This window comes from Bombyx mori, chromosome 17 (genome assembly GCF_030269925.1).
Source record: "Bombyx mori chromosome 17, ASM3026992v2".
NCBI lineage: Eukaryota > Metazoa > Arthropoda > Insecta > Lepidoptera > Bombycidae > Bombyx > Bombyx mori.
The window spans coordinates 2,344,440-2,365,179 of record NC_085123.1 but is presented as its reverse complement, the minus strand read 5'-3'; the positions used below and the strand labels follow the sequence as shown (position 1 = coordinate 2,365,179).

Below are 20,740 nucleotides of genomic sequence, written 5' to 3'. Positions count from 1 at the left end.
CATAAAAATAACAGTATAAATTAAAATAAGACATGACCGTCTTAGTTATCAGGTCATAAAACCCCTTAAAAAAATGGATTGTTATTATTTTTATTCATTTTCGTTCATTAAAACTTATTATATACAGTATCATTGTTTTTTATTTTAATATTATTGAACAGATCTTATATTTTTAATAGTATTAATCATAATTTTGAGAAACCCTTTTATTATTAAATTTTGTCAAAAACGAAATTAAAAAACAGCTACATCTAATAACCTAAAATTGGAATTTAACATATTAGAAAATATTACAGACAAATAAATACATACATAAGTTTTAATTATTTATATGATAAAATGATATGGAACTTGTTTTTTACTTCTCGGTGTTTTTATTATATTTGTTTTATTTTGTTTCATTTATAATTTTATTTATAATTTTATTTATTTTCTTTGCACACAAAAAAATATTTTTGATATTACTTAAAAAATTAAATGGAACATAATCTCATACATACATGTCAAATAAAACATAAAATAATCAACCATCTTTATTTATGAATTGTATCACGTTGGATGATTTAAAGGTACGATTCTTCTTTTGTAACAATTCATCTTCATCCATAGGTTCTATAATAGCGCCTGCCATAGTGACAACATTTGGACGTGTAAGTTTTCGGTGTGCAGTCTCAGGTATAAATGTGTTGCCTAATGGAGCTCTTAGTGAGGCCTCGAATTCTTTAACACTGTTGAAAGGATATGGGAGTTCTTTTACTTTATGTGCATCCAATTTTAGATCCTTGTATTCTTTAATGATTACATCACCTTTGTTCTCATCCCTCCTGGGAGTTTTTGGGGCAAATTTAGTAATGAATCTATTTCTTTTTCGTTTCGGTGCTTTCACTCCTTTTCCTCCCCACGCTCCCCATCCTGGCAGAGTCAAGTTAATATCTTCGGGCTTATCTTTATTAGCCTCATCTTCTTTTTCTTGCCTAAAGCTAGCTACAACATCATCTTCCTCAAATACTTCTTCTATATTGACTTTTGGTACAACTTGTTCATCATCTAAAACATCTAATTCAGTTTCTTGTCGAGATATTTCAGAGTTTAAGAATTTCGGTTTGACCTCAATAAATTTACTGGGATCAATGTTTGAGTTTGTAGGTTCCTCAGCTGGAATCTTGTTATGTAGCATAGCCCTCGACATAATATCATCAGATATTGTTTCTTCAGTAGGAATAGTTTTTGAAGTAGTTTCTAGTAACTGTTCATCAATTATAGCTTTCTTATTTTGAGTTGCTAATTTTAAGTACTCCAAATTATTCTCAGGTATATATGATTCACTGTTTCCTATTCTTTTGGATTTCTTTTTACTCTTTGAAGCTGTTAGCTGTTCAAGCTTTCTTAATTTCCTCCTGAAAATATCTAATTTCATATTAACTTGTTTCGATATGTTTCTTTCCAAATTATCAAATGCACCCCCAACACCTTCAGTGTACTTTTTATCTTTATTCTCTACAGGTTCAACAGTCCAATAAGATGTTGCTACCAGTTTAGTTTTAAGGGATTTTTTATTATTGTTAAGAGTTTCTTTATTTTTCTTCATTTTGTTTTCTTTTTGTTTTTGTTCTGTTTCAACAATCTTGTTTTTTGTAATATTGGAATTGTTCTGAATTGGTTGATTCAGATCTGATTGATTTTGTTCAGTACTGTTGTCTTCTTCAATATTTTTATCAATTTGTGCACTTTCATTTTTGTTGTTAAATATTTTCTCAATTTTATTTTTTAAAGTATTTAATCCAGCATCAGAACATGCTTTTGTAGTATCATTATTTTTTTCTGCTTCATCTTCACTACCACTGTCTTCTTTATGTTTAAACATTTTTCCTTTCAAATATTTTTTGTAGCCGAAATCAAATTCTGCATCAACATTAGACTTATTGTTTTGTTTCAACATCCAAGGATTCATCGGGTCTTGTGCTAAAGCAATATCAGGAATAACTACATTATCTTCTGCATCATCATCTGAACTATCAGGGTCTTGTGTCTTTTGTGTCAAACTTCGACTAACTGCTAACTGTTCTGCTATTTCTTGCCGAGCCTGTAATAATAAACAAAAAAAAATATTAGTTTATTACTCTGTACCAACAATCCTCTTCAGAATATTAATCTTCTCAAGAATAAGACTGTCTGTTCATATAGTAAGAACTAATAAATTATTATTAATATAAATTATTAAAACTATTATTTGTTTTAACTTCATTTCTAATTACTGAGTTTAATCAGTTATTCTAATTCAATTGAGACTTTAAGCTGCAGTATCCACATTGTGATGTCTAATATCTATCAATTACTATAAATAAAATTGTTTACATACCTCTTTATCATACTTTGCTCTGATCATTTTATTTTTTGCCCACTTTCCAGTGTTCTTATGCCGCAGTGTATGTCTTTCTAATGCTCTAGATTTTTCCAGAGCCTCCAATTTCTTTAAGGCCTCCTCTGGATTACTTTTTTGTAATTCTTCAAACTCTTTTAACTGTTGTTTTAGCCTGTCTTTCTTCAAAATTCTGAAAGGAGAAAGTCACATAGACCTGCTGGTATGAAAGACACACTGAAACAGTTTACTACATTTAAAAAATATCTACTAAGAATAATTACAATATATTTCATTTTCATTCATATTTCCACCATTTGTACTACTATATTTATATTTGCTATAAAGCTATTAAATTAATAAACAATAATAATAATTTAAGTAAAATAACCAGATGAGAATGAAACTACTAACCTATGATATTTCTTGCTCTTGATTTTACTTTGGCGTTTAGCTTTTGCAGCTCTATATGATTCTTGAGCTCGTATTTTTGCCAAATGTTGCCTGTGTTCAACCATTTCTTCATACGACATTGGGTACACCTGTTCTTCCTCATCGTCTTCCTGAACAATATCTGGTGGATCTACTGCCTCCAATTCGCGTTCTAGTTCAGATTTAGTTTTTAATTTTGAAATGAAGGCTTGCGTTGGCTGCAATCTATTTTCTGCTTTTTTCAAAGGAAAGAAAACCTGGTCCACTGTTCGACTGCGAGCAACAATGGGGTCCCACCGACCAACTTTCTTTTTTGTTTCTAAATATCCTGTCGCTCGCTTTATACGCTCAACCTGTGGTTTTTCTAATGGTTTACTTAAGACCTTGGACTCTTCCTGGCTTTTCAGCAATTTTTTCGTAATCTCTACATGTGAAGCAGTATCACTCAAAATGTTAGAAACATTTTTCAAAATTGACTTATTCGATTTTTTTATCAAATTAAATTCTGAATTGATGTTTGTGGGCTCGTTGCGTGTGGGCTCTATTATATGCTGAGTTTTATCTAATTTGGAAATCACACTAATTAGTTGATCATGGTCCGAAGCTATGTGCTCTATATCATCAATACCTTCCATCTTATGTAACTTTGTTAATAATTAGCAATATTAAACTACGGAACTTGCAATTGCTACTAGCATAAAGTTTTTTTTTAATTTTACCACGTTATCCTTAAAATACATAAAAATCTTTCACCTAACCTAAAAAATTAAAATTACAAATTTGTCAGATAATGTCAAAAGATAGATGTGTCAAATCGGAGCAAAGGGACATAGGCTATATAGCCAAATTTTTGGAAAAAGTCGAAAATGTTCAAATTCATAATACAAACAGTGGATGGAAAGGAGAAAGATGTAATGGAATTGAATGAATTCGAACTACGAGAAATGAAATAAAAACGTAGGTAGAATGGCAGGAGATTGAAAATTTCTTGGAGTGTTTTAAAGAACACAACATCCATCCACTTCTAGCTTTTTTTCATTTTCCAACAGTTTAACTCTTAGAAAGATTAACTAAACTATTAATAAGCCACAACCAGTACACACTTTAACATCCTCAGACACCGAACACCGTTTGCTTTATTATAAAATATTTACGACGGACAATGAGAGAAAATTTATTCCAGACCCAAAAATAGTGTAGTAACATAAATTAATAGGGATAAAAAACATAAATTTTTTAGGTAACTTCCTTTTTAATTTCGCGTTTTTATTGTCATTTTAATATTTCCGACGTTTCGAATACTCTACAGTTTTCGTGGTCGCGGACAATTGAATTGTTATTTGTCGACATTACAATATTGCGCTAAGACGGAACTTAATTATGTCTATAACCCGCAAAAGCCGAAGAAAATACTAACTTATTGTAATTAGTTTTAGTAAACTCACTTATTATTTTGAAATAAGCCTTTTTCCAATATCGTTCTTCTGGAAACATAAAATGCACCTGTTTCTATTAATTCTCCTTTCCAATCCTGACGCCTAGGCCGATTGAAAACATGAAAATTCAAGGGAAATACATTCCCATTTTCGTAACGCCAGCGTAAACTATAGCTTCTGAAACATTGCTCATATAGTTAAGTCAATAAATTACTGTTAAGAAATGTGACATACTTCTTCTGAAAAATGTATTACTGGCAATTTCGGTGATAAGCAAAGGTACAGGTTCTTAAAAAGTTTAATTTTAATCAAAAACTCACCTAGCTACTGAAAAGACACAATCGACCGGTTTTGGTATATTTAGTTTATTTAAAGCAAGCCTTAACTGTGAAGGTTTCGTAAGCGGTGACGTGGCTTGAATCAAAACTAATGTATTTATTTCACTATTAGACCACAAATATTCTTGAACTCCCCAAATGGACGGAGCCCAGTCAGTGGCCGTTACTTTACTACGTTTAAAAGGAGTAGCACCACCTTAAACAAAATTATATTTTGACAAGAATTTCCTAACCGTTGTCTTACTAATAATTAGTATCTTTAATAGTTGTTTTTCTGAAATTTCTTCCTGCATTAGTGAGAAAATTTAAAACATCGAAATAAAAATTCCGATAGCTAACCGTTAATGTAACTACACATTGCAATCGCAGCATAGATTAAGACAAAGAGCTGTAGGTGGATCAGTCCGTTTATATAAAATTTGAATGTTAATTTAAATTTAGAAAGGGGATTTTTTGATTATGTTTGTGGAATTCACATCTATAGGCCCCGTCAACCACTTAATAACAAGGTGGGTCATGAGGTCGCCCATCCATCAATGCAATAAATAAATAAATAATTCTATCCACAACTTTCAAGACGTAAAACGTTTACTCACAAGTCACTGCCTCCAAAGCAATTAATGGATGATCCGTGGACACAACCACTTGTTTCAAATCAGATCTTCTGGCTGTGATAATTGCGCGACACAAAAGACTTATTCCACCAACTGTTTGTAGATTTTTCAAGGGAATCCCTTTCGAGCCCCCTCGAGCTAGTATGAGCACGCCGATATCTTGACTTTTTGTAGATAAAATTGATCTGTGATATTTATAATGTAAACGTTTCAAAACAACTTCAGTTTTTCACATTAATGTTACCTAAATCGTAAATTGAATAACTAAAAATAAAATCAAGCGTACCCAAATTAAACAATAAAAATAGGTATGGTCACTCGGCATAATACCCCATATATCTAAACCTGTCCTGGTGTATAAAGTTATGGTGGAATAATTAACCGTACACCATAATATATACATATTCAAACCTTGAAAATATCACACACATTTTTCGAGCAAATGTTTAAAAGGTCTATGGCGATACATTATCCGGAAGTCAAAATCCCTCCTGTTTATACTAGAGCCCCCCGAAAGCCTCACCCATTGTATTCTTGTCTGAGCAACGGTAACTAGTTTTCATCAGGTCGTATGCTTGTTTGTATACTATGAAAATAAAAAAATCCTTCTCTCCTCCCATCTACCTACGTTAATCTTGGTACTTAAGTGCATCTTTCATATACATCTCGACGCAATCAAGTTAACGAACTTCCGCTACCCACTTATTCATCTATCATTTCATTTTATCATTATAGTTTCTCAAAGCGTGGCCATATTACGCTTGCATATCTCCAATTAAGAATATTACCAATTTCTCTGCTAGCAAGATGACATTCCTTTTAAGTTTCTTTTGAAATGCTCATTCTTCACCTTATATCTCCTGGCCCAGCATAAAACACATTTGACCATTCACATGTTTTAGTTGTTCAACACTCCGTCCATACTTAGGTTCAAATATTCGTATTTTATAAAACTTTAAATTTAAAATTAAATTGACTTCTAATGTTGTCTATGGGATACTAATTACAAAGAAAAGTAACAAATTAGATATGTAAATTAAAATCAATACACTCACAGGCTTAAAAAAACGAGCACTGAACACAACATAGTTTCGTGGAAGTCTCTGGAACACTTTATTGATGTTTCCTCTTTACTGAGCGCCGGATTGAGCAATCGAAAGAGTTACAGCTATTACTGCACAAATTTGAGGGCTAGAGAAACGGAACCCAATGTCTTCATGCGCGTGTCATTAAAGACCACTGACTTTGGGCAAACATTGTGTGATGGACAGATTTGTTCGCTCTCTGTCTGGGTGCTTATTATCTATACCTAGTCAGGTCATAAATTCTGTCACATGTTTAATGTAAAATAATTGTAACAAGTTTATTCATTATGTAACCATTCATATACCAAAATGAACTTAACAAAACATAGATTCTTATGACACTAAAGTTTATTCAAAATGACCTCCGTGATTTTGAATACAGGCCATCAATCTGCGCGGCCAGTCGTCTATCGCAGCACGAACGAGGTCCATGTCAATATCGGCGGCTGCCTTAATCAAGGATGTCTTGAGTGACTCCAAATTGGGATGAGGCTTTGAGCACGCCTTTTCCTCCAAGTGTTGCCATATCTTGTAATCTAACGGATTCAAATCTGGACTGGAGGAGGGCCAGTCTTCGTGCCGGATGAAGTCGATTTCACGCGCCGCCAGCCAGTCTTGTGTGCTCATCGCTCTATGAGCTGGCGCCGAATCTTGTTGGAATACCCAGTGCCTGTTATTGAACATGGTATGAGAAACAGGTTCCACAAGGTGCGTCAGGACTGTATTTTGATACACAACTGCATTCGTTTTTACACCTTTCTCACAAAAATGTACCTCTGTTAAGCCCCAATAAGAAACTCCCAACCATACCATGAGCGAGGATGGAAAATGACCTCGGATGGACACGCGGAATACGGTTGCTCGCTTCTTCACTAATGTGTGCGTACACCTTATCATTTTGTTTGTTGTAGCTCTCTTCTACGGTAAACATTTTTTCATCCGAAAAAAGAATTTCCCGATATATTTTTCCCGCGTACCGCTTCAACAAAGCGCCGCATCTCTTCAGTCTCAGGTCCATTAGACGAGCATTCAAACGATGTCCTGTTTTTCTTCGATATGCCCGAAGCCCAAAGTCTTCATTTAACACCCTTTTCACCGTGGTTCTGCTTAACCCCATCTGAAGGGCCAACAGTTTCTGCTTACGTTTGGGATTTCTTTGAATTCGCGCCTTCACAGCTTTTATCACTGCTGGAGTCCTAACAGACCGAGGGCGACCACTTCTTGACCTGTCATCTACACTAGAGTCTTCATTGTATCGTTTGATGGTACGATAAACGAATCTTTTGGTTATATTCAAATTTTTCAGTATGTTAAAAATTTGAATTGGCGCGTAACCGCAACGATGCAACGCAATAACTGCGACACGGTCTTCTTTAAGCGTTCACTCCATATTTAAAAATGAATAAAATTTTAAAAGTATACATTTTTATTTTCATAAACAATTCGAAATTCGAATTCAATAAACTTTTATGTGGCCAGCATTCTAAAAGAAAAGTTTTTACTGTGTGACAATACTTATGACCTGACTAGTTACATATATAAGTAAGTATGTTGTAAATCTCTGGTATCTATAACACAGGAAATCCTAAATTAGGCCGGATGAGCGTGGTAATAGCGTTTCTACAATACAATTGAGAGTTTTACCTCATGTTTCACGGTAATTGACGATATTCACTCTGCTCTGCTCTCGTTCCAGGAATCAACTCGGCTTTAGTAATCACTTTACCCCAGATTGACCGTGAATTCTTTCACTCATCTAAGCCAATAGCAGATAGAATTATTGTTTCTGCCTTAAATAGGCAGCTTATCCGGCCTATGTCGGAGGTTTGTTAAGCAGTCATCACAACACACGGACCCCATTTGCGATCAAACTATTAATCAAATTAGTATCACGTCTATCCCCTTTTGCATCAGCCGTACTGTAGGTAAAAGAAAGAAGATGCTTGCAACATGCCTTAACACCAGTACCTGTTAAAGATAGAACGATATAGGACTAGTATAGGATTATCCAATAATTGGATTGGAGAAACTAAAGTGAAGATAGAGCTATTACAGACCTTTATTAAGTTGTTGATGCATTAGACACCGTACGGCGACTACCAGAATAATCTTGATACTTGAGATGGGAGATTCATTTGTTTTGTACAATAGCTATGCCACGCTTGAAACCGGAACTTTAGATTAATTCGTTCCGGAAATTAAATGTACCGGATGCACCAAACATACTCCTGCGGGTTATAACAATAAAGTATATCGGTTATGCTAGTCATAAATAGGCATATTTTGCAAGATGAGAAGCAATGAATAGCACGTATCTATAAGGAACATGACTTTAAAAAAAGAACCTAACGAACACTTTGTGACATTTCTTATCAACTGTTGTTGTTGTAGATAATAATATAATTATAAAGTGACGTTAGGATGGTGTTATGCGCGATGTGCTCATTGATACGATGAGATCATTCTTGTTTTTTTTTTTTATTGTTTAGATGGGTGGACGAGCTCACAGCCCACCTGGTGTTAAGTGGTTACTAGCGCCCATATACATCTACAACATTTAGACTTATTTAGCTTTATTTATTTAACATTTAGACTTTAACATCGTGTCATGAAAATCAAACTCGTAAAAATTATAATTTAAGTAATTACCGACAACTTACTTATAATCCTGACAACTTGGAAAAAACCAATAGTTGTAGGTCACGTGGAAGGAAAGAGAAGTCGAGGAAGATTGCCAACCAGGTGGACGGACATTGTCAAGGAGTCCACAAACACCAGCGTCCCGGGCGCCATTAAGCAAGCCGAATGCATGCAACATTGGAGGAAGCTGGTGCAAAAACTAGACCAAGGTGGTCACGACCCTCAGTAATGAGGAAGCGACGAAGAAGAAGAATTACCGATGGTAAGGCATGTTGTGCGCTCGTCGGGTAAGTACCACTGCCACCACCCTGCCTATTTCTGCCGTAAAGCCGAAAAGCGTGTCGGTTTGAAGGGTGGTTTTTTTTTATACTATCTATGCTAATAGCCTTGAGAGGCTATTTCAGCTTCGCCCTAGCGTTTGTAGGTGAGCTCACGGGGCTCAAACCGGAGTGTTGCTAACACTGACCCTGGCAAGAGCAGTGCTTCGCAGAATCTACCACCGCAACGGAAACGTGACCCACTGAGAAGATCCAGCGAGAAACTCAGTGGGCTGAAGGGTGGGGCAGCCGTTGTACTGTAAAACTGAGACTGATGTTTCAAGGTGGATGGCGGCATTTACGTTGTTGATGTCTGTTAACACCAATAACCACTTGAGCAATACCATGTCGGTCGGAGTGCGGGCATCGCAGCAATAAAAACAGTTTCGTTTGAAAAGTCGCACGGCCTATTTTACAATGCGATTGACAATCGAATCTAACGTCTCAAGACAGCTTCCTTTACATTATGGCGTCTATGGGCAACCGTAATAGGTTAACATCATGTAAAGAAAAACCTTCATTGTCTAAAACTTTTTAGTTTTCTATTCGAAAAAATAAAAATTATTGGTTTCTTTCCATTGTAAACATTCATTACGCATCTCATGAGATAAACCGCGAAAAAGAACCTATCACAGAATAACTATTCCTTTATCCTCCTTATTCAACAGGGACTTCACCTCTTACACGGAAGATTCATTTAAATACATCCGCACCGCAACTATCCACTACATTCGGTCTTGAGGAGCGAAACTTGATACAAGTAAGTACTTTGTTTTGTATTATTTTTTTGCTTAGTTTAGTGGACGAGTTCGCAGCAAACCTAGTGTTACTTATGTTGTTACCGAAACCCATAGGCAACAATAACGCAAATGCCATCAGTCATGTTGAGACATGAGTTCTTAGTCTTAGTTTGTATTACTCTTCTTTGCTTCCGCAAACAAACAAGTCTAAGTCTTTAAATTAACGCTACAGACGTCAACAAATCTAACTTTTTTTTATTGCTTAGGTGGGTGGACGAGCTCACAGCCCACCTGGTGTTAAGTTGTTACTGGAGCCCATAGACATCCACAACGTAAATGCGCCACCACCCATCTTGAGATATAAGTTCTAAGGTCTCAAGTATAGTTTTGTCAAAAGTCTGTTAACTTTGATGAATCGTCAAATGACAATGCAGTTTTTAAAGCACTCTTTAAATTGTAGTCTCTTTTTTCAGATGACAATTCACTAAAAGTACTGTATTATTCGAGCTGATAATTAATTATAAAAATTAATATAGCCATGTTTAGAATATCCGCGCTGGTCCGATATATCCCGGAGGACACATTCCACATTAATATGTATTTTTTGTACTAAAGTTTTTTTTTTCTTTTTTTTTATTGCTTAGATGCGTGGACGAGCTCACAGCCCACCTGGTGTTAAGTGGTTACTGGAGCCCATAGACATTTACAACGTAAATGCGCCACCCACCTTGAGATATAAGTTCTAAGGTCTCAAGTAAGTTACAACGGCTGCCCCACCCTTCAAACCGAAACGCATTACTGCTTCACGGCAGAAATAGGCAGGGTGGTGGTACCCACACGCGCGGACTCACAAGAGGTCCTACCACCAGTGAAGACCCGCAAACTGGTGGAACCCTCGTTGGTTGACGATGCCATCCAACTCTTTCATTAGGAGAGCTGTTCACATGTGTATCATCTGATTTTATTTGGAATGAACTTAATGAATCGTTCTTATTGTTTTAGCTCAAAATGAATTCAAATCTGTTTTATATCTTCGCTACAACTCTGGTGTGTGTTAACGCAGAAGTTTACGGACCTTCTGATTACGCAGAAGAGTGAGTAGATTTGCTTAAATATTATTACTAATCTCATATTTAATTTGCATAGATTTACAAACGCCTCGATTTCTTAGTTCATAGTTTGAAATTACCATATGAAAAAAATGTAACGTCTGATATAGGAACATGCAAAACCTCGACTGTTTTATTACGTACCATCTTCTTCATTAGTATTTTTAATTAAAACAGTTAAGTACCAATTTCTTTTGGTAGTAGTAATTAACAAAGTTTGGTATCATTATCTAGCAAAAAATATCCTGGCAACAATTTTCTCTGAAAAAAAAGAAGAAGAAAACAATTGAGTACCACTGTCTCCAATGTTTGTCAACTGGTTTTGTTAATTTATTTGCCTAGCAGCTATTGTCGATGCTATGACAATTTAATTTGAATTAATCACTTCTTTTTCGTAATTGCAATAACAAAACCAAAGAGAAAATATAACTATTGAAACAAATCGATCTTAAGAATCACACAGACACGTGATTATATTCGAATCTCAATCACTGACCGAACACTAGGAATTGTAATTACTTAATTTTCAGTTACTCGATCAGCGGGCAATCCTCAAGGCGACACCCCCGTGACGTCACTTGGGACAAACAAATGGGGGGAGGCAAGGTCTTTGGCACTTTGGGACAAAACGATGATGGCCTCTTTGTAAGTTTAAAATAAACTTTAATCCCATCACGTGAGATCTTATAGACTTATAGAAAGTGTTCCCTGAATTCTATGAAACGATTTTTCTGCAAACGAAGGCATAAATGGGCTAGGCATAGCTGTTCAGATATTTTTGAACAACGATGATTGAAATTAAAAATCTTTAATTTTCCATCAGCTCCAATTTCGTCATGCTAATCAATCTTAATAGTTCCCACGTCGATCAATAGCCATTTATCACTTATCTCGAAGTATGTATAGATAGAAGTCTTCACTGTAAATTTCAAACCGCTTCTGGGTCCTCAAATCCCTTGACGGGGGCATGGCGCGGGCCTCGGGAACCCTTCCTGTCTGGACTGGAACCCCCCGCCCTTCCGGCAGGAGTGATTAGTCTGCTGGATGGTGATGAATTAATGAATCAGTGGCTAGATCGATGTATAAGGTAATTTCAAACCTGCTTTATAAACAGAAATGAATGATCTTAACATGCGCAATCCTTGTAACCAATCAATGTTTGATGGACCAATTAATTGTGTTTCAGGGAAAAGCTGGTTACAACAAAGAGATCTTTAATGACGACCGCGGCAAACTAACCGGTCAGGCTTACGGTACCAGGGTTTTAGGACCTGGAGGCGACAGCACCAACTACGGCGGACGCCTAGACTGGGCGAACAAGAATGCACAAGCCACTATTGACCTAAATAGACAAATCGGTGGCAGATCTGGGGTTAGTTTTAGTACTATATAAATATGTATTTTAAAACGGAGCCTTTCCCTTTTCACTACAGGCGCCGGTACTATCTGTACAGTCTGGGGCCATAAGTCAACCTTTTTCTATAACATTTTGCATACATACACGATCATTGTCTAGTCAGAAAAAATGAGACTCGGAGAGGGCATAAGTGAGAAATCATAATTGTCTTAAGGATGTCCTGTATAATCTTGTACATGAACTTAAAGCCTCAATCGCATAATGAAAATCACTACAGTTAAATACAGTGGGGCAAATTCTATAGAGCGCGATGTCAAACATTAAAACTACTGCTTAATAATAATTGGTTAATTTTATGTTTTCTGACATAGGTATTTGGACAAGGATTTTTTGTCGATAATTCTCAGCAATTAAATTGCACTTCGAATTTGGGTTCTTGTTAATTATGTAAGTGGGTGTGCGAAAACACAGCTCACAAGCCACACTACAAAGTGGCTAACAGTCTGCTTAGTGCGAGTTTTTTAACGTTCCCGATAGCGCAAAAGTTAACTCAAATTTGTATGCAGTTAGAGCAGCATCCCTAGCGGCAAATGTAGGCAAACGTTCCAACTCCATACAAATTTAAGTTAACTTTTACGCTATCGAGATCGTTAAAAAACTCGCACTTAGCACGCAGAGCCCATACATACACCTTCCAACTCCATTCCAACTCTAACGATAGATAATACACTACTCTAATTTCAACGCCACTCGTCTTGACACATGATAGTCTAGAATAGTCTAGATTTTCTATGATATTTCATGGTTTTATGTGATGAAAATTTAATACCCCTCATCATCGATTTCAAAGAACTGTGAAGTCCTCCGAAACCATCTGATTAATTGTCATTTACCAACGCAAGTTTTCATTTTTTATGTTTTTTTTTTTACAGATGACAGCATCAGGCTCCGGTGTGTGGGATCTGGATAAGAACACCCACTTTTCTGCCGGTGGTATGGTCTCGAAGGAGTTCGGTCACAAAAGACCAGACGTCGGTCTTCAAGCAGAGATCCGCCATGATTGGTGATCACCTCAACACTTAAACAATAATCTTTTGCCAAATAAATTAGTTTTTTTTTATTATTCAATATAGGTTATTATTGATTGTTTTATCTAAAATCGAAATTTACGAAGTATGTCTAACTGTAAGTTTGTTTCATAATGTAATTAGATAAATAGGATCTCGTGCTTTGTTATGACGGTTAGAAATACAATTTAATAAAAAAATTACGTTTCCTAAATTTCCTTGCATTTTATTTTAAGTAAATTAATCAACCATCAACATTGAATTAGGAAGAAGCAATGCCTAAAAAAATATAAGAAAAGTGAAACACCTTCAGACTGATATGTTTGTTCGATTCTACAAACTTTATATTAAAAGAAAACAGATTATGCGAATCCAAAACTTTCATTTCACCACAATCCAAAATACCTACTTAATTTATTAAAATAAAATTATCTCAATAAATTAAGTTTAAAAAAAAGGAAAGAAAAATCAAACGCGGCGTCTCGGTGACCATTTCAGTGACATTTTCTCGTAGCTAGCAACATTCTCCTCATTTACACCGTGTCGTGCATATCTATGTTCGTTTTCAGGGGACGATTTTAGTGCTGAAAAAAAAAACGTCTTTTTTATGTAACTACGTAATTTTACCCGTGTATTTAAACTATGCAAGGGTCTCGAGATTTTTCAATAATTGTCTATAACATTTCTATATGATGGATTGAAGCGCTGTAATAATAGTCGCATCTGTAGCGACGTACTCTCGCGACCATTTCTCTTGCGATCAGTTTCGAGTCACAGCAATCGTAGCATGTGCATGGCGCAAATTACTTGTAAAAATAGAATCCTAAAGGTACCCATAGGTCTATGGTACCCATGGCGATCTGACATTGACGGTTAGTAGAATTCTTCTTCTTCTTCTTTATTTTTGGCTCTGGCACGTTTTGTGCATTAGCCAGCGTCAAGTAATAATGTTTTTATAATTCGCCGTTTTATTTATTTACAGTTTATAAATAATAAAAAACGAAGGAAACTTATCGCAACAAAACATAAATGATTTAGAACGAATTGAATTTACAAAAAAAATCAGAATAATTATATAACAGGGAAAATAAATCAAAATTATAGTTTAATGTTATTATTTAAAATAAACCTACTTAAAATACTATATACAAGGGGATTAAAATCTCGAAGAAGTAAAGAAATATTAGTAGGAAGGGGAACAGAGACAGATACTAAAGAAGTATATAAGGAAGAATGATCATATAAAGAACAAGCAAAGAAAATATGATTCAGGTCACAATAACTCTCGCCACACTCACAGGCGGTACCAGTTACGATACCAAGTTTGTGCAAATGAACTGGAAGGCTGTTATGTCCCAGACGCATACGAATTATAGTAGAAGTGGCGGTTTTACCAAACGACAATTTGGCAAACCATGGCTTCCTGGGAACGGAAGACTGTATAGCATACAAGAAACGACCCTTAATCCGGCCGCTCTCTTCCCAACACATATTCCACGATTTGTGGAGGCATATGCCGGGCAAAGCAGCAAGATCATGGCCAAAATTCTTGTACGGGTATACGTCACCGGTCACAGTAGCACTGTTGGCCAAACTGTCAGCTTTCACATTTCCAGATATGCCACAGTGACTAGGTACCCAACAAAATGATACTAAATAGTTGTGTGATTGGCAGTGCAACAGCTTTCTCTTACATTCAAATATTACATGAAAAAAAAGGTTAAGTTTTAGTGAAAATTTTGCTAAGCTCTGTAATGCACTTAAGGAATCAGTAAATACAACGGTTTTTTTTAGTTTGAAAGACAGCACATATTCAAGAGCTTTTAATAGTCCAAAACATTCACCGGTAAAGACCGATGATTCCGGAGGTAATTTAATTTTCTGAACTATGTTGTACTGTTTGTGATACACTCCAACACCAACACACCCACTGGAGTGTTTAGATGCATCTGTATAAATTTGATGCCAGTTAGGCCATTTACTATTGACATTGCAATTAAAATTTTCATTGGCATTAAAATCAGATTTTTCAATGCCAAGAGAAAAGCAAATCACTGGAGAAAGTAAGAGAGAATCATAAGAAGCGCCAAATAAAGGAAGCACCTGAAAAGAATGAGTTGGGGCTTGTAATTGTTTGAATTTCAGGAAACTTTTTAACAGACAAGGTAAAGGTTTATGTGAAGAGGGTACTTTTTTAGAAAGAAACTCTAGTTTCGAAATGAGGGGATGATTATGGAACTGAACAATTCTAAAAATGAATCTATCGGACAGATATTGACGTCTTAAGTTTAAAGGAGGGTCACAACATTCTATTTGCAGAGCATTAACCGGACTCGATTTCATGGCACCAGAAACAATCCTCAAAGCCCTAGACTGTATGAGATCTAGTTTTCTAAAGCCAGCCACATTACCTGGGTCTAAGAAAAAGGTCCCAAAATCCAGTACACTTCTAATGACAGCATTATACACCAACCTCAGTGTAGCCGGGTGAGCACCCCACCAAACCCCACCGAGACATCTCAGCATGTTCAAGTTTCGCTCACATTTACTAACCACAAATTCGCAGTGTGGTTGACCCGTTAGTTTAGAATCAAGAATAGCTCCTAAGAACTTAACTTGATTCCTAATGGGTAATATATCCCCATCATATGTTATATTAAGTGAGCTAGGAGTACGGGATTTGGTGAAAAGTACAACAGTACTTTTTGAGGGAGACAGATCAAGGCCATTTGCATCCATCCAGATTTTTAGCAAAGATAAAGAGGAGGAAACATATCGTTCAGCAGTACTTACAGACATATCAGAGGCATAAATAACCAAGTCATCGGCATACTGTAATAAACTTGCTGAATCTCCGACTGAACCTTCTAGATCATATGTATAAATATTGTACAATAAAGGACTCAGAACAGACCCCTGTGGCAAACCTCTCCATACCAGCCTACTAGGCTTATAAGGGCCGCCAACATCTAAAATAATTTTCCTCTCCGAAAGAAGATTTACAATGGAATTAGTTAAAAAATCGGGAACCTTTAATTTATCTAATTTACTTTTTAGAATATGTAATAGAACGTTATCATAAGCCGAATTAATATCCAAAAAAGCAGCAACTACTGACTTTTTATCTGAGAAAGCATTACGAATATCCGTAACTAATATGCCTAAATTGTCCCCCACACTTTTACCTTTTCGAAATCCAAACTGAGTTTGGGACAGATATTCGTTATTTTCTATATACCATTCAAGCCGATTTTTAATTAAATGTTCAACAACTTTTGTGATCACCGATGACAAAACTATCGGACGATATGATTTGATATCAGATTGTACCTTAGACGGCTTTAAAAATGGCAATACTATTTGACTTCGCCATGACGGTGGAATGTCACCTGTCAGTAAAATTTTATTTATTAAATTTAAAAAGTAATTTAATCCTTTTTCGCCAAGGTGAGACAAAAAGGAATATGGAATCCCATCTTCCCCTGGAGCACTGTCTTTGACGTGATTTAATACACCTTTTAACTCCCCTAACGTAAAAGTTAGATTTAGAGAAGAAGGGGCATCAGAGTTATATTGCTTATAAGACAGGATAGGATCGTTGAGTGGAGCAGAAGGAGGAGCCAAACGATCAAGGAATTGATCTGCTAATTCTATAGGCAGCAACAATGCGTTAGAAGGATTGACAGCTGATCTAAATCTTTTGATATTTCGCCATATGACAGTAGCATGTGTTTCAGGTGATATAGTGCTACAAAATTTCCTCCACCCGTCAAATTTCTTTTTTTTAAATAGTTTTCTAACCTCTTTCATTATAGTCATTAATGCCTCGTAGTTTTTCATAGACATATTATTGTGATAATTACGCTCTGCTGCCTTGCGTTTCTTTATAGCATTGGTACATTCTTCATCCCACCACGGTGGAGATGACAACTTATTACTACACGGCTTTTTCTTTGGAAAAACATTATCAGCCGATTCTAACAAAATAGCTTTGAAATAATTATTATCTATGACATTAACTTCTGAGCAATTATTAATTTTCTCTTCTATTAATAACGTGTATTGACTCCATTTAGAGTCTATGATTTTGTGTTTGAGGCGAGAGTTTTGAATACACATTGTATCCTTTTTTTTACAGGGAAATGAAATGATTATGGGATAGTGATCACTATTATAAGTGGAACACAAAGTAGACCAAGATAGAGAAGATGCTAACTGGGGAGTACAAATGGACAGATCAATGGCACTAATTACTTCACCAGGCTTTGTGAGGCGAGTAGGAGAACCCGAGTTTAAAATGCACAGGCTATACATGTCTAAGATATCTAATAATTCATAACCATAACTATTAGATACTGAACTACCCCAAGATGTGTGATGAGAGTTGAAATCACCCAGAATCATGAAAGGCCGAGGAAGAACTGAAATGAAGTTTTTAATTTCATTGAAGATTTGCAAGGAGGGATGAGGGACATAGATAGAGACAAAACAGATACCATCAACAATAGCTGCAATGACAGAAAAGCAGTTACTATGTGAAGGGAGAGGGAAGGAAGAAAAGGTGCTAGAGTTTCTGATGAGTAGGCATACACCACCATATCCATCAGCCCTGTCTTCTCTTAAGCACGAATAACCAGGGATTTTGAATACAAAATCTGGCTTTAGCCAGGTTTCAGATAGAGAAAATATAAAAGGATTAAAAGTATTTATAATATGTATAATTTCATGCTTTTTGTTTATAATACTGCGGCAATTCCATTGAACTAACTTGTCCATGTTGGCCATTATTAATATTAGTATAAGTATGAATTAAATTAGCAGCGTGGGACGGTATAGATAAATTGGGTTCAGAAAGTAATTTGATCAATATAGTAATTAACTCTGCTATTGTCTGTTGTGAATTTGCATTAGACGAGGATGGTAATGCACATCCATTAGAAGGCTCTGGCATATTGTAGTCCCTTACAAGAGACTCATGTGCTACATGATCAAAACCTTTACTGTGTTGAGGAGGAGTTCTGGGTTTAGTGAAGACTGTTTTTTTATAAGATATTGTATGTGAGGATGGTGAACCAGGCAATACTGTATTTCCACCAGGAACAGATTTAGTTGGGAGAGAGGATACAATATCAGCAAATGATTTAGAAATGGGGGGATGTAATTTTGACGCTTCAATATAGGATAAGCTATTCTCTGCCATTGTTACTTTAATATCTGTTTGTCTCACGTACTCTGGACACTTTTTGCTCGAAGCAAAGTGCAGCCCAGAACATAAGCAGCAAGATACACAGTCTTCCTCCACATTACAAGTATCTCCAGTGTGGCCCTGACCACACTTGAAGCACCTGGGCTTTGACCTACATTGGACCTTGGTGTGCCCAAAGCGGCAACAATTAAAGCACTGGATGGTTGGGTATATATACAATTTAACAGGCATAGAATTATAACACATAAATACACGTTTGGGCAAAACTTGTCCATCAAATGTAAACACGACTGTTTGCGAAGGTTTCCATGTGGGTGTGTTGTTTATCATGACTTTATAGTTTAGTCTTCTAATTTTCAGAATTTCCCCACACCCAATGGGTACATTAGTGTTCTGCATAATATCTTCAGGGGACCACTCAGTTGGGACTCCCCTAACTAAACCCATCCTCGTAATGTTAAAAGTTGGGATAAAAGCCTTCATGTTGTTTGTAGCTAAGCAGTTTGAAGTGACAAAGCTGTTAGCGTCTGTATAATTATTAAAAGAAAGTGTCATTTTATTTCGGCCAATACGTTTCAAACTTCCGTTAACAATATTTTTGAAAAAATTTTTTTTTAAAAATCTGCCAAACACAACTGGGTGTAATGTTGTACCATCATCATCAGCAGACTGTATTTTCTGCACGTGTACCACAAACGGGCCGTGGTCATTGGCATCATAACTAGCCCTACCAATTTGTGTGGAGGCTTTATGAGACATATCAGTGGGAGGAACGGGCTTTGAAGATGTATCAGTGCAAGGACCAGGTGCAGGCAAATCAATAGTGCTCTCAGTAAATTCGTCTTTGCATTGACAGTCCGATTGTTTAAATGTTTCTGTATTATTTTTTCTTTTCCTTTTGTTACAATTTTTACAAATTTTGTGGAGCTGGTTACGCTTCAGCTTCCTTTTAGACACCAAAGAGCAGTCAGAATCCATTCCGGATTCGTTGGAGATTGTGACAAATGCAACCGCGGGGGGCGCTGTGCCCCCCGGGTCCGGAGGCTCGTTCATATAAATATAAAAAACTTACCCCAACTCGAAGAAAAAAAGAATAAAATACAAAAAAATTTAAATAATAATAAAAATTACAAATATATACAAGTTTTAACTATTCTGATCACTTAATAGATTAAAAAAAAATATTTTTCAACAAATTCAAACAAAAACCGCGCCCGCCAAATTCAAAGGTTTCCCGCGTTTTTCATGCTACTAGTTATACACAAAGACTTGTCTAATGTTTTAAATTATTTAAAAAAGGTTAAATTCCCACATCACAACTTTTTTGGATAGGGTATTAAAATTGTTTATGAAGTTGCAGAATTGAAAAAACCCATTTGTTCAAAATGACGTAAATTAATTTAAAATTACCCACATAAAGGTTTGTGTAAAGCAATAATATTCCAAAATAAGAAATCTTTAAATCTATTTGTTTTGTCCATAAAATAGGACAACAAATCACCTTTTTCCAAGTTTTATCAACTCCGATCACACTTGAATAAATTTAAACATATTAAAAACAAATGAAACCATTAATATTGTGGTGTGCAACCAACGCAACAAATTTCGTAACACTTACCGGTGTTTTATTACTCTATCATTTTGTTTACTTGCTTAAATTAATGCATTGGCGATTAAAAGATCGCTGTACGAATCCACCTCCAAACTTTCTACGACAGACATTTCCACGACAGAACAACTGTGACAGAAAATAAAGAGTACAGAAATAAACACGGTGGCTCTATCAGTTCATTAGTATAATCTATGATACTGATGTAGGTATGGATTGTTATGAGACTTTTTGGCGGGAACGCGAGGAGTGAAGTTGTGTGATTTGTTTTATTTTTGTCTATTTCGTGTTTCTTCAGGTTTAAATGTGTAATAGCGGTGGTTTATTAACTGTTTAATATCTGTGAAAGCGCACAAATGTGGGAAAATGAAACAAAGCCGCTGAACGTAACTTCTCGGGATCCTTCAAAAAGTCCACTGAAAAAATCTCCG

General features: G+C 35.8%; 2 protein-coding genes and 1 non-coding gene across 3 annotated transcripts; 1 reads left to right on the top strand and 2 right to left on the bottom strand.

Moving 5' to 3' along the window:
• Positions 1-520: 520 nt before the first annotated feature.
• LOC119629764 (U3 small nucleolar RNA-associated protein 14 homolog C) lies at positions 521-8,053 on the bottom strand. The gene is made up of 7 exons (XM_038016838.2): positions 7,909-8,053; positions 5,162-5,364; positions 4,548-4,761; positions 4,237-4,404; positions 2,774-3,549; positions 2,360-2,552; positions 521-2,083 (listed from the first exon to the last, which is right to left on the bottom strand). Exons 5-7 carry the CDS (start codon positions 3,424-3,426, stop codon positions 524-526), a joined length of 2,406 nt encoding a protein of 801 aa, XP_037872766.1. The 5' UTR covers positions 3,427-3,549; positions 4,237-4,404; positions 4,548-4,761; positions 5,162-5,364; positions 7,909-8,053; the 3' UTR covers positions 521-523.
• A 907-nt stretch (positions 8,054-8,960) lies between these two features.
• On the top strand, positions 8,961-13,708 carry LOC119629768 (gloverin). Its single transcript, XM_038016843.2, has 6 exons — positions 8,961-9,166; positions 9,890-9,981; positions 10,964-11,055; positions 11,601-11,715; positions 12,257-12,442; positions 13,360-13,708. The coding sequence occupies exons 1-6, from the start codon at positions 9,070-9,072 to the stop codon at positions 13,492-13,494; spliced, it is 717 nt and encodes a 238-aa protein (XP_037872771.2). The 5' UTR covers positions 8,961-9,069; the 3' UTR covers positions 13,495-13,708.
• A 6,674-nt stretch (positions 13,709-20,382) lies between these two features.
• Positions 20,383-20,475, bottom strand: Mir2789 (microRNA mir-2789). Its single transcript, NR_107373.1, has one exon. It is a non-coding gene; the product is annotated as a microRNA mir-2789 (primary transcript).
• Between the last annotated feature and the right edge of the window lie 265 nt (positions 20,476-20,740).